Source organism: Rhinolophus hipposideros (assembly GCF_964194185.1).
Source record: "Rhinolophus hipposideros genome assembly, chromosome: 15".
Lineage (NCBI taxonomy): Eukaryota > Metazoa > Chordata > Mammalia > Chiroptera > Rhinolophidae > Rhinolophus > Rhinolophus hipposideros.
In genome coordinates, this window is record NC_138061.1 from 25887117 (window position 1) to 25906510 (window position 19394).

The following is a 19394-nucleotide window of genomic DNA, read 5'->3' on the forward strand; positions in this document are numbered from 1 at the left end:
CTTATGTGGTACAGACTCCCTGGGCCGCAGCCTCCATCCTATCTCACAGAGTCGTTATAGCAAAGAAGTGGAGACCACTACCCTCTAGGGCTCCGCGGACCTGGGAGCAGGGACCTCGCAGGTCTGCCTGAGCTCTGACACTAGTGCCACCTGGTCCCTTGGGGGTGGAGGTGCCAAACCTGTCAGAGCTTAACTTCCAGCCCCTTTCCTCACTCAGGACTGAGAGACCCATGCAGCTTCTTCCAAGGCCTTAAATCCAGTCCTGCACTCCAGCAGAGAATGTAGGGTGCAGCTACTGGAGAGACAGACATTCTGGGTTGAGTCTGGGTGCCAAAATATTGCCAATCCCAGGATGTCCCTGATGACGTTGTAGGAGCACAGTAAAGGAAGTAAAATCCAGCTGTTATGGGTCATCTCAGACACACAGAAGCAGTAACGCTTCTTCCATAGTTTCTGAGGCCAGGGATGACCATTTGCATAGCCTCAGAGTCTCTTCTCTCAATTGAAAATAACTGAGTGCCCCCCCCCCCAAACAGAGGAGGCTTGCCTGCTTGAGCGAGTACTGCAAGGAGTGCTCACCTTGAGCAGAGAGACGACCCATCTACCTGCAGCCCCAACCACCTGTGGCAGGTGCCCTGAGATATACCTGCACCCTGGTCCACCATCCACCAGCCTCCCTTTCCTCCTTCTCCAGGGGTGGCCACGTACACAGACAAGTTGTTCAAGTTCCGCAATAGCCGGTGGGAAGACATCCTGAACGATGAGGTGAACGTGGCCCGTGGCGTGGCCAGCCTCTTTGCCGGGCGCTCTGTGGCCTGTGTGGACAGGACGGTAAGTTCAGGGGTGCATGGAGGGGCAAAGTGGGGGTCACTCAGCGATGTGAGAGCCAGAGGGGAGCCAACAGGCATATGTCCCCAGACAGAGTGTGGCTCGCGAGGGCAGAGCCCAAAGCTGCACCATCTTGGCAGCTCCCACAGTGTCTTACACATAGTAGGTGCTAAATACTAACAACCAAGACTTGCAGGATGAGTTACAATATACTTTCACATCCTTTCTCCCATGAGGCCCTCCCAGTAACTAGTGAGGAAACTGGCCAGGTGCTGCCATCACTGTTTCCACTGGATACAGGACGCACCGAGGCCCAGTGACTTGCCTGAGGACCCACGTGGATGGGTGGTGTGGCTGGGACATGAATCAGAATCTTCTAAGTCTAAACCTTGTGAATGAACCATGTATTCAACTAATATTTTTAAGTGCCTGCTATGTGCCAGGTAACCCCTGAAAATATTTATGGAATAAATGAAGGCACGACAAAGGGGCTCCTGAGGGAGGGGTGAGTGGGGGTTACCTGAATGTTCAAATACTTTAGTTAATCAGCAGCTCCATCAATGCTTCCCTGCCCTGCTGTCCACCCTACAAGAAGGGTAGGGAAGTGGGTGGAGAGGAAAGGCGAAATGGGGAGGAAGAGAAGGAGCAGCTGCAGCCATCTGCCCTGTGGGGCGGCCCCGCCTGAGGTTTCATCTTGGCAGCCCCAGCCAGAGCCCGAGGCTTGCTGTGGAGGTGATTTATCCTCCTGTCACCTGTTCCCCTGCCGCCCCCTCCTTGGCTTTACAAAACAGTCATCACTAAATCAGGGACCCAGCTGCTGCCCAGCTTTCACAGGAGTGTCTCTGGCCCCCATTCTAGGGGCAGGGGCACGGGAGCCGGCTCCTTTCTGGATTGGGATGGCACCGAGGGGATTGGGGATTCAGCGTGAACCTTCATAGCAGGGGCCTCTGGGCCTTGGGAGAAGGCAGGTGCCAGGTATAAATATTTATTTCTTAACAAGCTGGTACTGAGAAGCCAAGCTGGGCTGTGAAGCCACATTTAGCCCTGACCTGAATCTGTGCCACCTGGACTCCTGCCTGGTGGGGGGGGAGGGGGGAGGCAGCTCTGTGAGCAGCCCTGGAAAGTGGGGAGAATCTAAGAGGTGCCAAGCCTGCCCACTGCTGGGGGCCTCTTCCCGGCCTTCTCCTGGCTTCCTGTCTCAGGCATTCAGGACCAAGGCTTCCCACCCTCAGCTAAGGTGGGAACCTTCTCAGAGCTGGTGGGAGGGCCTGGAGGTTAATCACAGAGAGATGCACTCTCTGTCCTAACAAGGTCATCTGCACACCCACGCATTTAACCACAGGACAAAGACACCGTGTGAAATGAAATGCAAAAAAGGAAAAGAAAAAAAGCAGCATTGGCACACAGCACAGCAGCTCCCTCAGTCCCAGACTCAGTCGTCTGCCACCAGCAGAGGGGTTGCTTTCTGGTGGGCTACCTACCACCTTGGCAGTCGCTGGGGCCCAAGAACTGTGGAAGAGAAGCTCAGGGAGAGATCAAGTCCAGTCTGGGAGTTGAGAGCTAGGAATGCAGCATGACGTAGGAAAACACAAGAACAATCATAATAGCTAACACTAATTAAAGGGGTTTACATGCATTATCTCATTGAATCCTCTTACTACGCCTGTGAGAAAGATGCTCTCATGAGCCCCATTGTATAGATATGGAAACTAAGCCTTGGAGCAATTAAGCAATGTGATGTTGGTCACAGAGTCAGTGGCCGGCAAAGCCAAGAATTGAACCCTGCCTGCCTGAAAATGAATCAGATACCTTTTTACCCCTCTGCTACCCATGCCTCTGGGGGAACCTGTCAGACACAAATTTCTAACAAGTGTTTCTACAGGGACTTTACTGCTCCTTCCTCAGCCCTACCGCCCCTACCTGGGGGACTTTTAGCCTCCCTGATCAGTGGTTCTCAAAGTGCGGTTGTCAGCATTGTTAGAAATGCAAATTCTCAGGCTCCACTCCATTCCCTCCTCCAGACCTACCCAATCAGAAGCCCTGGGGGTGGGGGCCAGCAATCTGGGTTTCAACTAGCCCTACAGATAATTGATGCAGGTCCAAGTTTGAGGACCATAACTATCTCAGCCCCTAACGCCTGCCATCCTCTCCCTCTCCCTTTCCAGCCCTTATTTGTTCTCTGCCCCAAACCTGGACCACTGCCTGCCCTTCATCTTCAGCTGCCCCATCACTCACTCACCTTTCTGGATCCAACTCAAAGCCAATCTCTTACAAGAAGCGTTCCCTGATCGATAATGATTATGCCTCATGTTTATATAGCATTTTTATCTTTCAAAGACCTTTCACATGCATTGTCTCATTTCATCTTCTCAACAACCTTGCCAGGAAGCAAGGGGAATGTGATCCCCATTTCACACGTGAGGAGATGCAGTTGAAGGGATTGAAGGGGGTGAGGAATTCGCCCGAGGACAAGGCTGGACTAGGCCCCAAACCAGTGGTTCTCAAAGTGTGGGTCCTGGACCAACAGCCTCAACTTCACCTAGGAACCTGTTAGAAAGGCAAACTCTCAGGGCCCACTCCAGACCTCCTGAATCAGAAAGAAACGCTGGGGATGGGACCCCGCATCTACATTTTATATAGCTAGTCCTCCACGTGGTAGGCTAAATGGTGAGCCCCACTTTGCTGGACCCAAAGCTGGAGAAACATTTTCCTTCTCCTGGAATCATCTCTCCCTCCCAGAATTATTGTGGTTGAGTTCATATGTGGATTTCTGCAGTCTTCTACAACTGTCACACACCTCTGTCAACTTATTCGCCCCAATACATGGAAGCAAGGAACGAGGTATAAGTGAATTTTATAACTATCCTCATTTCTAGCAGAGTGCATTTCAGTTTAGTTAGGCTTTAACTGCCTATTTGTTGGGGAGATTGCTGACAGCTGGTAGGGTCAGGAACAGTTACAGTGATGGCACACTTTCCCCTTTGGCCCCATTCATTCACTCTTCATTCAATCATTCCACACACGTATGCCGAGCTCCTGTGTTGGGCAGAACCTTTCAAAGTTCTCTTGCATTTTACATTCCAGCAACACTGAACAAGCTGTTTGTGCTTTCCCTACATACATCATTCTCTGTCTCATCTCTGCCTGGAAGGTTCTTTCCCCTCCACTTCATCTGGCTGAGACTCCTCTTAGAAAACCTTTTCTGAACTTCCCATGGCTAGGTGCCCTTCTTCTGCGAGAGGAGCCTCTCTCCTGTGCACCCCGGAAATCCAGTGCATACTCTCTCAATCATACATATAATTGTATGATTGAGGACGTGTCTGCATCTCCCAGGACACCCTGAGGTTCTTCACTGGCCTCACCCACCAGACAGACCCAAATGGCTCTTAACCAGCTTCCCCGAAGAAAATGGTCTCCCAAAAGGAATAAAGTCAATGACCAGTAAGTTGGAACAGGATTCTGCTCATGGGGCCACCGGGTAAGAAACAGAAGCAAGCAAGAGGGTTGAAAAGAGGGGGTGACAAAAGATACTCTTATTGTCCTGAACTCAACTATTTTTCTGAGCAATGTTTTGTGTTTATGGCTTGCCTTTAAACTCGACTATAAGCAATGTAAGAATGAAGATTTTGTCTTAAGTACATTTATAGCAGAGCAACTTGCACACAGTTAGAGCTCACAAAATATCTACTCTGATTAATTGGAGGGAAAAGGATGAGAAGGGTGAGAGAAAAGCTAGAAAACTGATTCAGGAACTGTGTGGATCTCTTGGGGGAAAGGAGGCATCCATTGAAGAAATAACACCATTATAATGACAGGCAGAGAAGAATCTTTCATCATTCGTGTTTCGGACCACAGAGGAGGGGGACCACAACAAGGAGCTGGTGCCCACTGTTTCTCCCGCATGCAAAGAAAAAAAAAATATTTGAGACCGTTTTATAAAGGCAGAAGCAGTGCAATATTTCTTTCTGATAATGTGGAGAAAACAAAGGAATAGAAGAGGGAAGGAGGAACCCTGCATATCTGAGCCTCTCCTGCTACCAAAATAAAGGAATGAAGAAGCCTAAGGTGGGGAGGAGGGAGGGAGATGGTTCAGGAATTTGCTTGTCATCTTGGCTGAAGTGAGCTTGAATGGGAGAGAGAGAGAGACTGAGAATAATGGGAACTGGTAGATCAATCAATCAGCAAATATTTATTGAGCAGCTACCCTGGCTGGCAGCTGGAGAGAGCTCAGCTGGAGGGAGGCACATTAGAAAATTGTCTATAAAAAGGTGGTTGTGGGGGAGAGGGAGGGATGTGTTCTTCTGGAACAGGAGAGAAAGAGAAGGAGGGTGGCTTTGTTGTGGGACTCCAGGGGGTGTCGTGCACTTTGTAGCCTCTGTGAAAAGCACTTCCGGAGTTGTGTCGTGCGTGGCCAGCAAGGCCGTGCACACCAGACCTAGGAAGAAGCACCCGTGACAGAGCTATGGTCCTTCGAGAGGAGAGGGAGAGCCGCTTTCTGGGGGAAAGGCCTCGATGAGCCCAGTGGGGCCTGCTCACCCACCCTCCTTCCCTTCCTCCTCAGGGCTCTGGACGCTACTCAATCTACATCGCCAATTATGCCTATGGTAACGTGGGCCCCGATGCCCTCATTGAAATGGACCCTGAGGCCAGTGACCCCTCCCAGGGCATTCTGGCACTCAGAGACGTGGCTGCTGAAGCTGGGGTCAGCAAGTACACAGGTATGCAGCGTGACATGGAAGTCTGGGAGCTGGAGGGGCTGGGCGCTGGGGCTGGGAGCCAGGCCCCGCAAGGCTGAATCTAGTTCATCCAAGACCACAGGGGAGGATGGGTTTGTGTCCCTGAGGAGGGAGGATGAAGGCGTCATTCCATCCCACTGACAACAGAAGTCTCCTCCAATACTACCTCTGCAAGGGTTGATGAGATAACTAGCAAGTGTGGGTTTTGGGGAGCCCCATGGGGGGCATTGGACACAGGGTACAAATACCATAATATCCTCTCCGTGAAACCTCTTGCCCCATTCCCTGCGGTGGCCCAAATGATGGTTGAACAGGTTCTGTAGGAGAAAACTGACAAGTCACAAAGGCCAAGATTTCAAACATCCTTTAGTGCCAAACAGCAGATGAAATTATTTAACTTACACATAAGCGGCCAGGAATTGAGTGCTAGCTAAATTCCCGGGTCCCCTTAAGCTTCAACTGGGTCCCGTCTTGGATAACTGAGCTCAAAGAATTGTGTTCTTGTTCCAAAACCTCTCCGGCACTTTTTTTGAAGGCAGGCTCCCCCCCGCATCTTTGTGGATGGAGGACCTATTGTCAGAGTCTCTGACAGGGAGATCTTTCTAGGGAAGGCTGTTTTTCTAATTCCAGCCCGACTGCTGACTAAACTGATAATCTGCCAATAGACTGCTGATGGCAGAGCAATCCAGTTCCTCTTCTGAGTGCCAAAACTCAGGAAGCCAGAGCTGTGCACAACTTCCCGCATGATCTTCAACCTCACACAGAATCCACCCTCCGGACGGAGACATTCTCTCGTTGACTGACCTTCCTGATATATCCATCCCAGTTTGCACTGTAGACTTCCAAAGTGGCAGACTGCCTGAATCCAAGTTCTGGGGCTGGGAGAATACTTGAGAGGGCCATCCCTCTGCTTCCAGACACCTGGCTGGTGGCATAATCTCAACGGCCTACCCCGAGAGGGCTGTCACAGCCTCCCTTGAGTTGACGATGCCTTTTCTAGCCAACTTTCCACCTCCATGACAGGGAGAGATTGATGTTGGCCTGTCTGACGAAGTTTGTGGGAACATATGACTAGACAAGAAAATAGTGTGCACAGCTCGAGCCCATCCAAGCACTCCAGAGCTCCACATGAGAATGTACCGCAGAAAGGCTGAGTGTCAGTAATAAACTATTAATGTTTTCCTGGGAAAAAGAATAAACATGCAGGAGCTTCAGCCTACATTTATACAGCCAGTTTTTCTGAATAGGTCCCAGTTCTGTGCACGGGGCTAGCTTGGCAATTAAGTGCGTTGATCTGCAGGAGGAGGAGGGTGGGCTGGGGAGATGTAGCACTTGAAAATGATGAGATAGAAGGGAAGCAAGGTCTAGGAGAGAGGGTTATACACAGAATAGAATTCAGACGGTTGTAGCTGAGTTTGAGCATGAAGGGGACATTGTTCACGCTGGCTGGGCTGGCAGAGGGGCTGGCAGGAACCAAGGAGGGGAAGGAGGAGACCGAGAGGAGACAGCTGAGGATCACGGACACGGATGGGGGCATCAGCCAACTGGGCCGGGCTGTGCTGAAAGGACGGGGCAGCTCAAGGAAGGGACAGCAGCTTGTGGAGCACACAGGCAGGCTGGGGCAGCTGGTGTGCCCAGAGGACATGTTAGAGCAGCTTTGCAGACTTCCAAAAGCCATTTGGCGGACAAGAACCTATTTGGCCCACCAAGGTACTATTATGTCTGCCTGCCTGCCCTAGCCCGCCAAGCCCCCCAACTCTACTCTGCAGCCCCCATTGTCACTCCATTAATGACATATGGACATCTGGCTGGAAAACCAGCCCAGAGCACCCTCTCTGAGCCCCAGGAATGGTCCCCAAGTCTAAGGACCCCCACTGGAGCTGGCCTGATTGCTGAGGCTCTGGCACATGGCCAGTGGGAAGGGGCCTGGGAAGGGGGGAAGAAGCAGGCATTGAGGAGCAGGGCCCTGAGCAGCTGGGAGGGAAGAAAGCCATGGCCCGATGTGCAGTCAGGGAGCTGAAGGTCCCCAGAACCAAGCCACACAACACCCATCTGCTGGACCAACCTCAGAGAACTTCCCATTTTACGAAAGAACAAACAGAGATCCAGAGACAGAAGGGACTTGCCCAAGGTCACACAGGAGGGTGTAGAGAAACTAGCACTTAGAGCCCCATCCCCTGATGTCTAAACTGCCACAACCAGCTGACCTTTCTGCTGACCTCCAGCTTGAGAATCCTGTTCCAAACTGCAAGACAGGAAGGGCTGGTGAAGGAAGAAAGCCCCTCGCCCACCAGGAACGCAGCCCCGGGAACTGGCACTCAAACTTTCATTGCAGTCCCCAGTTTTTGTGGCTGAAGCAGCTACCTGGTCTGGGGTACTCAGGGCAGCTGGGGGAGGCCCGTCAACCCCTTGGGTAGGCCTTGGAGGTGGCGCTGCTGGCACCAGCTGTCCTGGAGGGGGAGGGGAGGCCTCTTTTCCAGACCCGATTCTGCGGGCGGCTGCCGCTCTGCTGGGTCACAGTGCCATCTAGCGGCCAGTGTGCCCTCTCAGGGAATTAGAGGGCCCCTGGAGGGAAGCTTAGAGACAGAACTACTGGTGCTGAGTAGAGCTGAGGGAAGACCACTTCCCTTGAATTCTGGTTCCATGAGAATCCCAAGCCCTGACTTCCCAGCTGCCCTCACCCTCTTGGAGCTTGGATGCTGCAGGGAACTGCCCTGCATGGGAATCCTGAGAACTAGTTCTCCCCATGGCAGAGGGCCTGGCATGGAACCCGAGGAAGGGGAAGGTGAGGACCAAGAGGCCTGCACTGCCTCTGGGGCCCAAGTCACCTTGGGCACATCCCTCAGCCTCTCTGAGCACCTTGACCTAGTCATCTAACAGTGGCTAAGAGGACAGCGTCTGGATCCGGAACGCCGGGTGCAGAGCCGGCTTCCACCATGTCCTGGTAGACAATTTATTAACCTCTCTGGGCCTCAGTTTTCTCACCTGCAAAATGGGGGTGTTGTGAGAATGAAAGGAGGTAAACATGGGACATGCTTGGCACAGGGCCTGGCATATGGGCTGTGTCCACCAAGTGTAGCAAATAACAACACCCCCCTCCCTTGACAGTGATGCCAGGCCCTCTTCTGGGTATCTCCTGGGTGTAGGGAATGCCATGCTAGGGACAGAGGGAGGCACAAGGCAAGCAGGTCCGGCTCCTGCCATAGAGGCATTCTCTATGTGTCGCCCAGCCTGTCCTCTAGCCCTGGGCACAAACATGGGACTCTTCATCCCTGTCTTCACTGGGGTCCATGTCTCTTCCTTTCTCTCTGACCCGCCTTCCCCAGCCTCCACCCCTCCCCAGGACTTCTGCATTTTGGCCTCACCCTTTGAGGGAGCATCTGTGTGGGCTGCAAGGTGGTGATTAAAGAAGCCTTAAAAGAAATTTGGAAAGAAAATGAAGGTAGATTTATGATATTGGGTGGGGAGTTTCACTGCTGGCTGGGAGCAGTGCAGAACAAAGCGGAGGGCAGATCTGATTTATAGGAAGTCATTATTGGAGGAGACGGAGATGCCTACAGCCCAGCTGAGGCCTTCTGGCAGATCCCCACCAGCCGGCTCCGGAGAGGTGACCGGGGCAGCAGAGTGGGGGCCACAGAACCTCCCAGCTTCCCAGGCAGGCGCTGGCCTTGCAGCGGGAATGTGGCCAAGATCTGACAGCCAGGGCCAGGCAAAGCTGGAGTGGCAGGCTCCTCAGCCAGGGCCCAGGACCCCTGCCAGGGGGACCCAAACCCCCAAGATACAGAGGGTATCAGATGCATAGATGATTGACAAGCAGGGGCATCATGTTGCTTTCAGAACAAACACAGATACCTTAGACAGTACAAATGCAACCTTGGTACACATTTTCTTTAGCTGAAATAAGAGATTTTACAGAAAGGTCAAGCGTGTGGCTCGCCACTACAGGCCGCGCCAGGAGTACAGATAACTCCTCTGCCAAGAGGGACTTAAGGAGAAATGTTTGTGAGCTCACGGTGGGGATAGCCTGGGCTCTGCGGGCACTCAGACTTGGGTTTGAACTATGATCTGTTGCTGACTCCCAGCTGCAGTAGCTCCTCCCTGAGCCTCAGTTTCCTCACCTAGAAGACAGTGAGGTGAGATGAAATGTATGCAATATGTGGTACACAGGACTAACAATAGGTCGCCAGAGGAGCCCTTCCCACCACTCCTTTCCCTGACCTCTCTCCGGAAACAGCTTCTTCCAGTCCCCTCAGGGCACAGTGAGGAGCAACTTCCACCCTGCACCCACCCAGTGCCGGAGGTTGGAAATTCCCCCCTCAGCAGACACATGCTGGAGCCTGCCCTGCCCACCTGCCCCTCAGCATTCTGCAGGGTTGAGCAGGGAGGATTGGGGGAGCACTGGGAATGCCCGTGCCTAATACCTTTACACCGGTACACTCAGAAGTCTGTGTGGAACTTGCAGGAAATTTCAGATGAGAGACCCTGTTACCACCTGCCCTTGTCCTCGCACCCCTTTCTCTAACACATACAGAGAGAGAGAGAGAGTCTATTCCTCCACTCCTACATTTTGTAACATCTTTACCACACTTTCCGAATACCTTGGATGTTCTCGGCAGCCTACACAGGACACAGGCCTTGGCGTCCACCAGCATCATATTTCTATCCAGGTCTCAGCAGACTATGCTCACAGGTCTGAGTTCCTTGGCTGACGGCTTCCCCTGAGCCTCCGTGGTGCTGTCTAGATGGGCCCAGGCATCCAGTCCTAACCACGTTTATCCTGGTCCAGCCTGGAGGATGCACTGAAGCATAGAGCTAGAAGGAACATTGGAGATCTTCTCATTCCCTCACCCATTTCACAGGGAGACGAAGGCATGGGGAGCACACTTCCCAAGTTCCTGCAGCCAGAGAAGTTGCAAAGACCCAGCAAGAACCTAGAGTCTTTTCCTTAGCACAGAGAATCCCCCGGCCTCTTCGTCCCTCCGTCCTCAGGCCCACAGTTTGGAGTGGTTCCGCAGCACCCTTTCCCCACAACCTCTCTTTCCCTTCCTCACCCCACCACCCACCACCCTGCACCCCCATGCACTGTCCCAGGTGAGATCTGAGAGATGGATCACCTGCGCCCAAATTGGACATGAGTCTGCATTGCCCAAGTGCAGGAATTCAGAAGCTTAGGGATGTAGTTCTTGAGGGTAAGCGAGGATGTCCCATGGGGCTCCAGCCCATGATCATCAGAGGGGGTGCGGAATGTAGCAGAACGGAGAGGGAGCCATGGGGAGCCATTTTTCCCTGTAACTCCGCTTCTCCCACGCAGCCCAATGGGCAGAGAAGCCCTCAGAAAGGGTGGGCAGAAAGCAGCATTCACACCCAACAACAGAACAAGAAGACCTTTGAAGCTTGAAAGTGCTGGAAAAGAAAAGGGATATTATTCACCCAGCAGGCGGGAAATAGTCCCAGCTAATGAGTATGTGGCACAGGACATTTTCCAAGGTACCTTCCTAAAACCAGCTTACTTAGTTAATAAGTAACTAAGCCCTGAGAAGGAGCCCTGAGAAGGAGCTCCTGAGAAGGAGCTATTATTATTATCAGTTCTTCTCTTGTGGGAAAACAGACATGCTGAAAGGTCCAGTGACTGACGTGCTCAAGGTCACGCAGCTTGAACTTTCTGATCCCCAGGCTTTCCCACTACCAGTGCTGCCCCTCCAGCCCCAACTGGGGGACTGCTTGTCCCCAAGAGGATGTGCTGGTCTGCAGTATAAAAGGATTAAGTGATGTAAAGTGGAGTTTGACTCCCTATTGGGACATCAGTCTCCAAAGCTAAATAAAGATGTTCCTAGCTGCCCCCTGGGTTGCCGTGTTAAGGTGTGTGCTACACCTTAGGAAAGGGAGCACAGGACAAGGGGGTGTGACACAGGAGTGGGAAGGCTGGGGGAGGAGGAAAGGTCTGGCTGAAGAGATGATACTTGCTGAATAAGGGACCTCTGTGTGACAGGCAGGGAGTGGGAGTGTCAGGCTATACTTAGGATGGATGGATTTTATTGGTTTCAAGAGGACTTACATGATCGACCTCGGAGTAGAGTTTCCCCTGCGGCGTCAGTAAGGGGTGCAGACTCCCAGCTGCCCCTGCTTCAGATCCCAGTTTGGCCCCCCATTCTGAGGCTGCTAGGGCTGGTGCCCAAGAGGCCGGCTCCCCAACTGTCAACTCACCTGCTCCCCAACTGTGCAGCGAACTTGCCAAGAAGGAGTTGTGGGTAACATCTCTGTTATGGTCTGGTTGCCATGACAATAAATTGTCACTAATTAGTAGTGTGGTTACCATGGTAATTTTCTAGTAATTACAGGTTACAAATGGTGCAAGGCTTCAACCCAACCCAATTAGTTAATTAGAAAGATTTAGAAATTTGTCCAAAAGGGAAATAACCTGCTTTGTAGAAAATGAAGGGAATGTGTCACAGCTTGGGAGCCAGAGGCAGAGGAAATTGGAGGATACGGAAACAGGGAAGGAATGGAGTTGCAAGGCGGCATATTCTGGAGCCCCACGTGGAATTTCCAGGGGCCCAAGGGAAGCCAAGGGTTTCTCACCAAAGCCTGCTCCTGGAATGGTGAGCTGGAGTCTGGCAGGACCAGAGCAGGAATAGCTGCCAGCAGCCACTCAGCAGCTCCTCTTGGAATGAGCAGAAGTGGTGCCCGGGTTGTAGCCCAGCACCCCTCCCCACTGGCTTTAGGAAAAGCACCTGAAAGCTTCCCAGCCCCCTTTGTGGCTCTCCTAATGAAAAGCACATGCCACATCTTGAGTGACACTCCCCAGGAGCTTTGTAGACTTGGCTCCACTTTCATGAGGCTTGGGCTCACCTTGAGAGCTTTTTCGATTACCTGGGAGGAATCAGGAGGCAAAGGGCTCAGAATGTGTTAAGGAGGAGCCCCACCATGAAAGCAGCAATGCCATTTGTCCCGTTCTGTCCCCTGTCCCCAAACACTGGCCCTGGTGGGCAGGCACCATTCACAGAGGTAAGGAAGCCCCAGTGATTTCCTCCAGGAGCATCTCTCAGAGGACGGGAGAAACCTGGAGACGAAGAGAACCTCCATCCAGAATTAGCACAGTCCGTGGAAGCCCCTACCCCACCCAGAGACAGACATGCAGGGGGACCTAGTCCAGTATCACTTGGGTCTGCCTGACATCTCTTTTTTTTTTTTAAATCTAGGTCTTTCTAAGTGCTCTAACTATTCTTATGATACTGAACAGCCCTTTAGAGCAGCACGTTTCAGACTTTACTGTGCACAAAACCCCCAGGGATCCTGTTAGAATGCAAGTTCTGAATGGGTAGGGGCTGAGATTCTGCATTCTAACAAGCTCCCAGGTGATGCCCCTGCAGTAGGTCCATGCACCTGAGAAGCAAGGTGGTAGAATTCACAAAGGCCTGTCACATACGTATCTCACCTCACTTGATCCTCTCAAAAACTCTAAAATAGAAAAGGCCGGTCACACTATCCCCATTTTACAGATGAGGAAACCGAGTTTAAAGGGTAATATAAATTGCCCAAGGTCACAAGGTCTTGTAAAAAGCCAGGCTGGATCTAGAATCCATGTTCTGGTCCTAGTCAGGCTGTTTTCTGCATGGTTGTCCCAATGTTTGGGGGGTAGGGTTATCAGGGCTGTATATGAAACCAATTGGTTGGCATGGTTTGTTCAAGACGTCTTAAGATTGGATTTGTTGACATAGGTAACCCAAATTTGATCTTGGAGACTTCAAAGTTTAAAGTAGAGCTGATTTCTTTCTTTAAAAAAAAATAATAATAATAATAATATACACACACACACACACACACAAATAAACACACACTTGATTAGATTTTTTTCCTTTTCAATTACAGACACAATTCTTGTTACAACAAGCTAAACAATATGAAAGCATTCACCAGAAATTAGCAATTACCTTCTCCTCCTCACTCCACAAATCTTACCCCATCCGGCAACCAGCGTTAACCTCTCAGGGTGGGCCTTTCCCACTTTCCCCAAACTCAAGAACAAGCTTGCACAAACATGTTCAGAAATATGTATTTTCCTATTTTTTTAAAGAAAGTAATAAGCTCACACAATACCATTACTTGACAAATTGCTTTTTTTATTTAAAAATATGTGGTGGGCACTCCTCCACGCCGATGCATGTGGATCTGTGCGGGCTTTTTAGTAGCTACAGAACGGCTCATCGTAAGGTTACACCATAATCCATTCGACCTCTGGCTGGCGGACTTGCAGGTTGTGCGCTGCCTCCAACAAAGCAAAATAAGCATCCCCGTCCCTACAGCTGCAAACTATTCCTATAGGTTCTTAGAATAGGAACTCACCCCGTGTCTTGACCAGCCTACGTGTAACTCGGGGTGTGGGTGGGGTCGTCAGGGAAATCTGTGACTTGATCAAAACGTTGTGGGTGGGGCTGGGTTCAGGGATTATTGTAACTCAGCCACCTCTGTGTCCCTTAGCTCCTGGAGTCATTCCTTTGGCACAAAGTGATTTAGTCTTCCTCCTCACGTGCCCTCAGTGAGGGCACCGCCCACGTAGGTTTATGGGACTGCAAGCCCAGACCCAGGGAAGGGTCTCTGGGCTCAGGGAAGCCTCTGAGAGCCAGAATTCCCACCCCACCCCACGCTCAAGCTCTTCTGAGACATCCCCATTGCAGCGGTTTCAGGCCTCAGAGGCAGCCCCAACCTCTGCCATTCACTGTGGGTCACTGTCCTCCTCTAGGGGGCCGGGGTGTCAGCGTGGGCCCCATCCTCAGCAGCAGTGCCTCGGATATCTTCTGTGACAATGAGAATGGGCCCAACTTCCTCTTCCACAACCGGGGCGACGGCACGTTCGTGGACGCTGCTGCCAGTGCTGGTGAGTGTGGCCGCTGCCCTGTTCCCTCAGCCCCCCAGCCCCGCAGGAGCCTCTGGGCTGCCCCGGCCCCTCCAGCATGACCCCACAGGCCTCAGGGAACGGGGCACAAGTCATCCTCGGCACCACGCAGGCAAACATTACTTGTCACCTCCAATTGTACACCCCCCATGGCTCCAGCCACAGGAGATGTTTGCTGCTGGGGAGAAGGGGCCTGGAACTCCCAACCATTATCCAATTTTCCAGCAACTGGAATTGGCCCATGTTGCTCTGAGTCCTGCTTCAGTCTCTTGGCATCAATTTTCCCTCCAAGCTGCTTCTCTCCATGTCCCTTCCCCACATTTATCTTAAGTAGTCAATGCAACCTAATAACCATTTATTGAGCCCCTGCCAAGTGCCATGCTGGTGCTAAAGCTGCAGACGCTGACCTGAATAAAGTTAAGTCCCCCCCCCCCCACAACATACACACACGGCACTGACATTCTAGAAGGGGACGCTGATGGAGAAACAAATAGCTATAATAAGCAGGATAAAATCCACACAAAGTAGAGCTCCAGGTTTTCAGCTCTGCTCTCCTTCCTCCCTTTGAACTCATCCCTCCTCTGCCTCAGGGCCTTCATACCTGCCAGTCTCTCTACCTGAAGCGCCCTTTCCCTCCTCTCTATCTGCAGAACTTCTATTTAGTCTTCCACATGCAGCTCACTGTTATCTGTGAAGCCTTTCCCGCCTCCCTCTGTGCTGCCTGGCAGAGACTGACACTCCCTCATTTGCGTCCCTACTGCCCTTACGTATAACTCTCGTGCAGGCTTTCACATTGCTGTAATAATCTGTCTGCGTCTCCAACGACTGGGCGCTGTACTACTCCTTCTTCACACAATGCTTGGCATGCAGTGATCACCCACTAAATTTTGCTGAATGACAGAATGGACACAATAAAAGTTTGTGGATGTAATCAGTCTGCCCTTCGACTACTTCTCCTTGCTCAGGCCCTCCCCGCGTTGCCAGTGAATGGAAGGTGTGCTTTCACCTGCTTCTTGGCAGCCTAGGGACGAGCTCTGACCTCCAGAAGAGGCGAGTGGGAACCTAGACACATAGATCAAAGGTCCTACCAGCTCCAGCCAGTGCTGGCAGGAACATCAAATCCCTGAGCCTGCTTCAATCCATTCTCCGTGACACACGAGGACCTCCTCCCCCCGCTCTCTACTTGAAGTTCATGTTTTAAACACCCCACCACCACCCACGCTCATGTAGCCAGTCAACTCCCCATCCTGCCTCTCCTTTTCCCTCTCCTCCTTCCCTGGCAAGGCTAAAGTTGGAGGCAGCTTCCCTGGCCTGCCCTCCCCCCCACCCAGCTCTCCCCTCCTAGAGCTGTATACTCTGGCAGCAAATTTTCTCATTGCTAAAAAATCATAGAATGAAGGCAAGGCGGTGGTGGAGAAAACCGAGAGGATTTGATAAGGTGTTAAAGAGATGGAAGCAGAGGTGAGCGAACAAGTTAGAGTGGGAGAAGGTATCAGGCAGGAGGAGCAAGGAAAGGTGTGAGGCCCGTAATTGAAAGTCAGAATGATTGCAGGGGTTTAACAAGACATGTCAAGAGGGCATTCATCACCCAAACAGATGCTGCTGTGAGATGCAGCCTGGCACCGATTATTCCCGTGAAAGGGAACCAGCTCCTTGTCAAGGCGCCTCATAGGTAGGAGAGAAATGGGCCAACACAAAAGGCCACCAACATTAGGGCCGGGGAATGTTACAGAGAATTAATGGGCATTATTCCTAGAGGCTGGAGGCTGACCCCATTCCTTTGCAAACCCTCTTTCTCAAGCCAGGGTCTCACTGCCTTTTCTCCCCCGACCTCCCACCCACATCCTTCAGACCCTTTCCTCCCCCAAGAGGATGCTCAGCCTCCAAGGATCTTGGGGCACCCCCACCTTCTCCTGGCTCCTATCCTCAGGATCTCCATGTTTGCAGCTGGCATAGAGCTCCCTGGGCCGTGAGGTCTGGGATCCCCAACCCCTACCATCTCTGTCCTGTCGCCTACCATCTCTGAGAGCCTGATGACCAACAGTGGTTTGTCCTCCGAAAGAGCCAGCGTGGGTATTTAGAGCCACATCCACTGCCTCTCAGCTCCATGCTTGGCCCGAGGGAACACGTCTGCCTTGGGCAGACAGGAGGTCAGTCCATCCCTCTGGGCAAAGCCCATCCCTCTGGATCCTCCCCCAGGATCAGCTCAGTCCCACTGGCCACTGGCAAATGCAGGGACAGCAAGAGCAGGTGACATTGCATACACAAGCTTCCCTTTCCACATCTCACAAGGCACGCTGTGGGTTTCTCTGTCATGGTATGGTATTTCTTCTGCTGTCAGTAATGTCCCCATTTGCCTTCTGGTAAATTATTTATGTCTGTTTATTTATTCAGTAACTATTTACTGAAAACTACGAGGTCACCACAGCCACTGAGATAGACGCTCTGTCAACAGAGACAGGTGAATAAGAAGACAGTCCCTGACCTTATGGAACCTAAGGTCCGGTAGGAAAACCAGACCCTAAGCAAGTAAACCCCAAAGGAACATAATTGTGCGTGTGAGCTGCACAATGGAGGGAAAGAATGGGGGTGCTGTCTGGGTGAATAACAGGGTGGGTGGGAGGGGATGTTTTCATGGGAGTGATCTGGGAAGTCTTCCCTGAGGAGGTGACATTATGGCGAGAGCAGTAGAAAAATAAGGAGCCAGGGAACCAAGAGCCGGGGAAGGAGCATTCCAAGAGGAAAGATCAGCTTGAGCAAAGGCCCAGAAGCTGGAAGGAACTTGGTTCATTTGAGCAATGAAAGGAACATGAGGTGGCCAGTGCTTAATGAGTAAAAGGGAGAGTGATACCAGATAAAGACCAGATAAGGTAGCTCCCAAGGCAGGAATTTAAACTTGACCCAACAGCACTGAGGAGCCACTGAGAGATTTAAACAAACGAGTGATGATCAACTTAATGTGTCCCAGCAACAGTGTTGAGGTGGCTGGGGAGGGCTTCAGTCCTCCAGAATTTGTACCAGTTTCCCCTCCAACACACCCACTGCTCCCCCAAAACTGAGCAAAACTAATCTGCTTGCTGGGCAAATGCAGTTTGAAGACAAGTCTCTGGTTCCCTTTGCAAGCGATGGCTGTCTTACCTCCCACCCCTATGGAGACATTTTGAGATGGCAGCTGTGTCTCCCCATCTGCTCCCAAGAGCGCAGGGACAGCCCAAGGGTCACACTCCCTTGTTGCTCCAGGTTGAGTGTTTGTGGAGTCTGCAGGGGGCGCTTCCCTGAGGGCTCCTGCCTTTCCTCCCAGGTGTGGACGACCCCCACCAGCACGGACGCGGTGTCGCCCTGGCTGACTTCAACCGTGACGGGAAAGTGGACATTGTCTACGGAAACTGGAATGGCCCCCACCGCCTCTATCTGCAGATGAGCGCCCATGGGAAGGTCCGCTTTCGGGTAAGAAGGTTCTGTCCCTCCCTTCCCGCTTCCCTTCCACTACCCAGCATCTTAAGTGGTCCTGGCAGGTCCTGGGATGCAGCCCCCCCTGCGCATCCCTCCAGGCTGAGAAGGGGCTTGTGGCTCTGCAGAGCCTGGAGGCAGGGGAGGGGGCGCCACAAGGAAGGTAACGTCTGGGGGATAACGATGGATTCAGCCTGGGCTGCTGCAACATCTCCAGTGGCCCAGAGCAGAGAGAGCCAGTGGCAAAGGAGGGACAGCAGCCCCCAAGGTGGGCAGGGCAAAAGAGGCCCTGTGAGGGGCACTTCATTCTCTGGACGCCGCTGTTTTTCCTAGAAAATCTGACCTGTAGCCCTGGCCTGAGCTTTTCAAACTGAGGATCAGGCCGAGGGTGCAGTGGGGAGGAGGGTGAGGGAGGTGGAGGCCAGAGACCCAACAGCTGCCCCCTAAGGACAAATGGCAGATAGTGGTCAAGGTTACCTCAAGCCCCCTCCCTGAGCTGTCAATAGGCTATGATGCCAAGAATTCTTCACAGGGGCTATTTGGTGACAGTAATGAAAGTGCCACTAGCCTCATGAGCCTGAGTTTGGGGCTTTCTCAAGAAGGGCAGTGGAGGGCAATGGATGATTGAAGCTGATCTCAGAGAGTCAGGATTGTTCCGGAGGTCCCTGGGTCTTGCCAAAAGCCCTGAGGGAGTGAGAAAGTTTGAGCGCTGGCCTGAGTTTTGATGGCTCCAGGGAAATCTTGAGGAACCTTTTGTCTGGGTGACGCCCTCCCCTGTAGGCACCCACCTGGGGTGCTCAGGCCTAACCACTCACTCCTTGCAGAGGCTTGAAAGCCAGGCTCTCTGGGTGGCGAGGAGGTATGCCCTGGACTTGGGGTCATTCATCCTGGGATCCTGGATGCTTTTAATCTTTCTTCAGTTTTCTGTTCTAACCCATATCTCAACAGCAGTGATTTTGCCCCCACCCCAAGACATTGGACAATGTCTGAGGACATTCTTAGTTGTCACAAATGGGGGAGGGGGTATTACTGGCATCTTGTGTGCAGAGGCCAGGGCTGCTGCTAAACATCCTACAATGCGTAGGACCGCCCCACAGCAAAGGACAGGATGGCCCCACTGTCGATGTGCTGAGGCTGAGGAACCCCGCTAAGCCTCCCGATCGCCCCTCCCCAGAGCTCACAGGAGCAATAATAATAACAGATGCCCCATTTATCAAGTGCCTTCCATGTGCCAGGAACTGCACTAAGCGCTTTACATACATTATCTTGGAAGACCAGGCGTCCACTGGGGCAACCCCATGGGGGCTTTGTAGGTTTCCATTTTTACAGGATCAATAGAATACTAACGAGTTAGAGATCCTGAGGTCTCTGTTCCCCAGCTCTTAAGGCCCTGTTCAACCCTCCCTAGCCAGTTGGCCACGCTCTTCATCAGCCTCATTACTGCGCTGATGGGGCTCCCCTGAACGGGCTGCTCACCAGCTCATTCC

At 52.2% G+C, this 19394-nt stretch overlaps 1 protein-coding gene across 2 annotated transcripts in view; it reads left to right on the forward strand.

Moving 5' to 3' along the window:
- Positions 1-19394, forward strand: part of CRTAC1 (cartilage acidic protein 1) — a 133397-nt gene that overhangs the window by 92701 nt on the left and 21302 nt on the right. For both annotated transcript variants that reach the window (XM_081074052.1, XM_081074051.1), the window contains exons 4-7: positions 695-831; positions 5390-5546; positions 14305-14439; positions 17759-17904. In XM_081074052.1, the coding sequence (XP_080930178.1) occupies positions 695-831; positions 5390-5546; positions 14305-14439; positions 17759-17904 (575 nt within the window). The remainder of the gene's footprint in view (positions 1-694; positions 832-5389; positions 5547-14304; positions 14440-17758; positions 17905-19394) is intronic.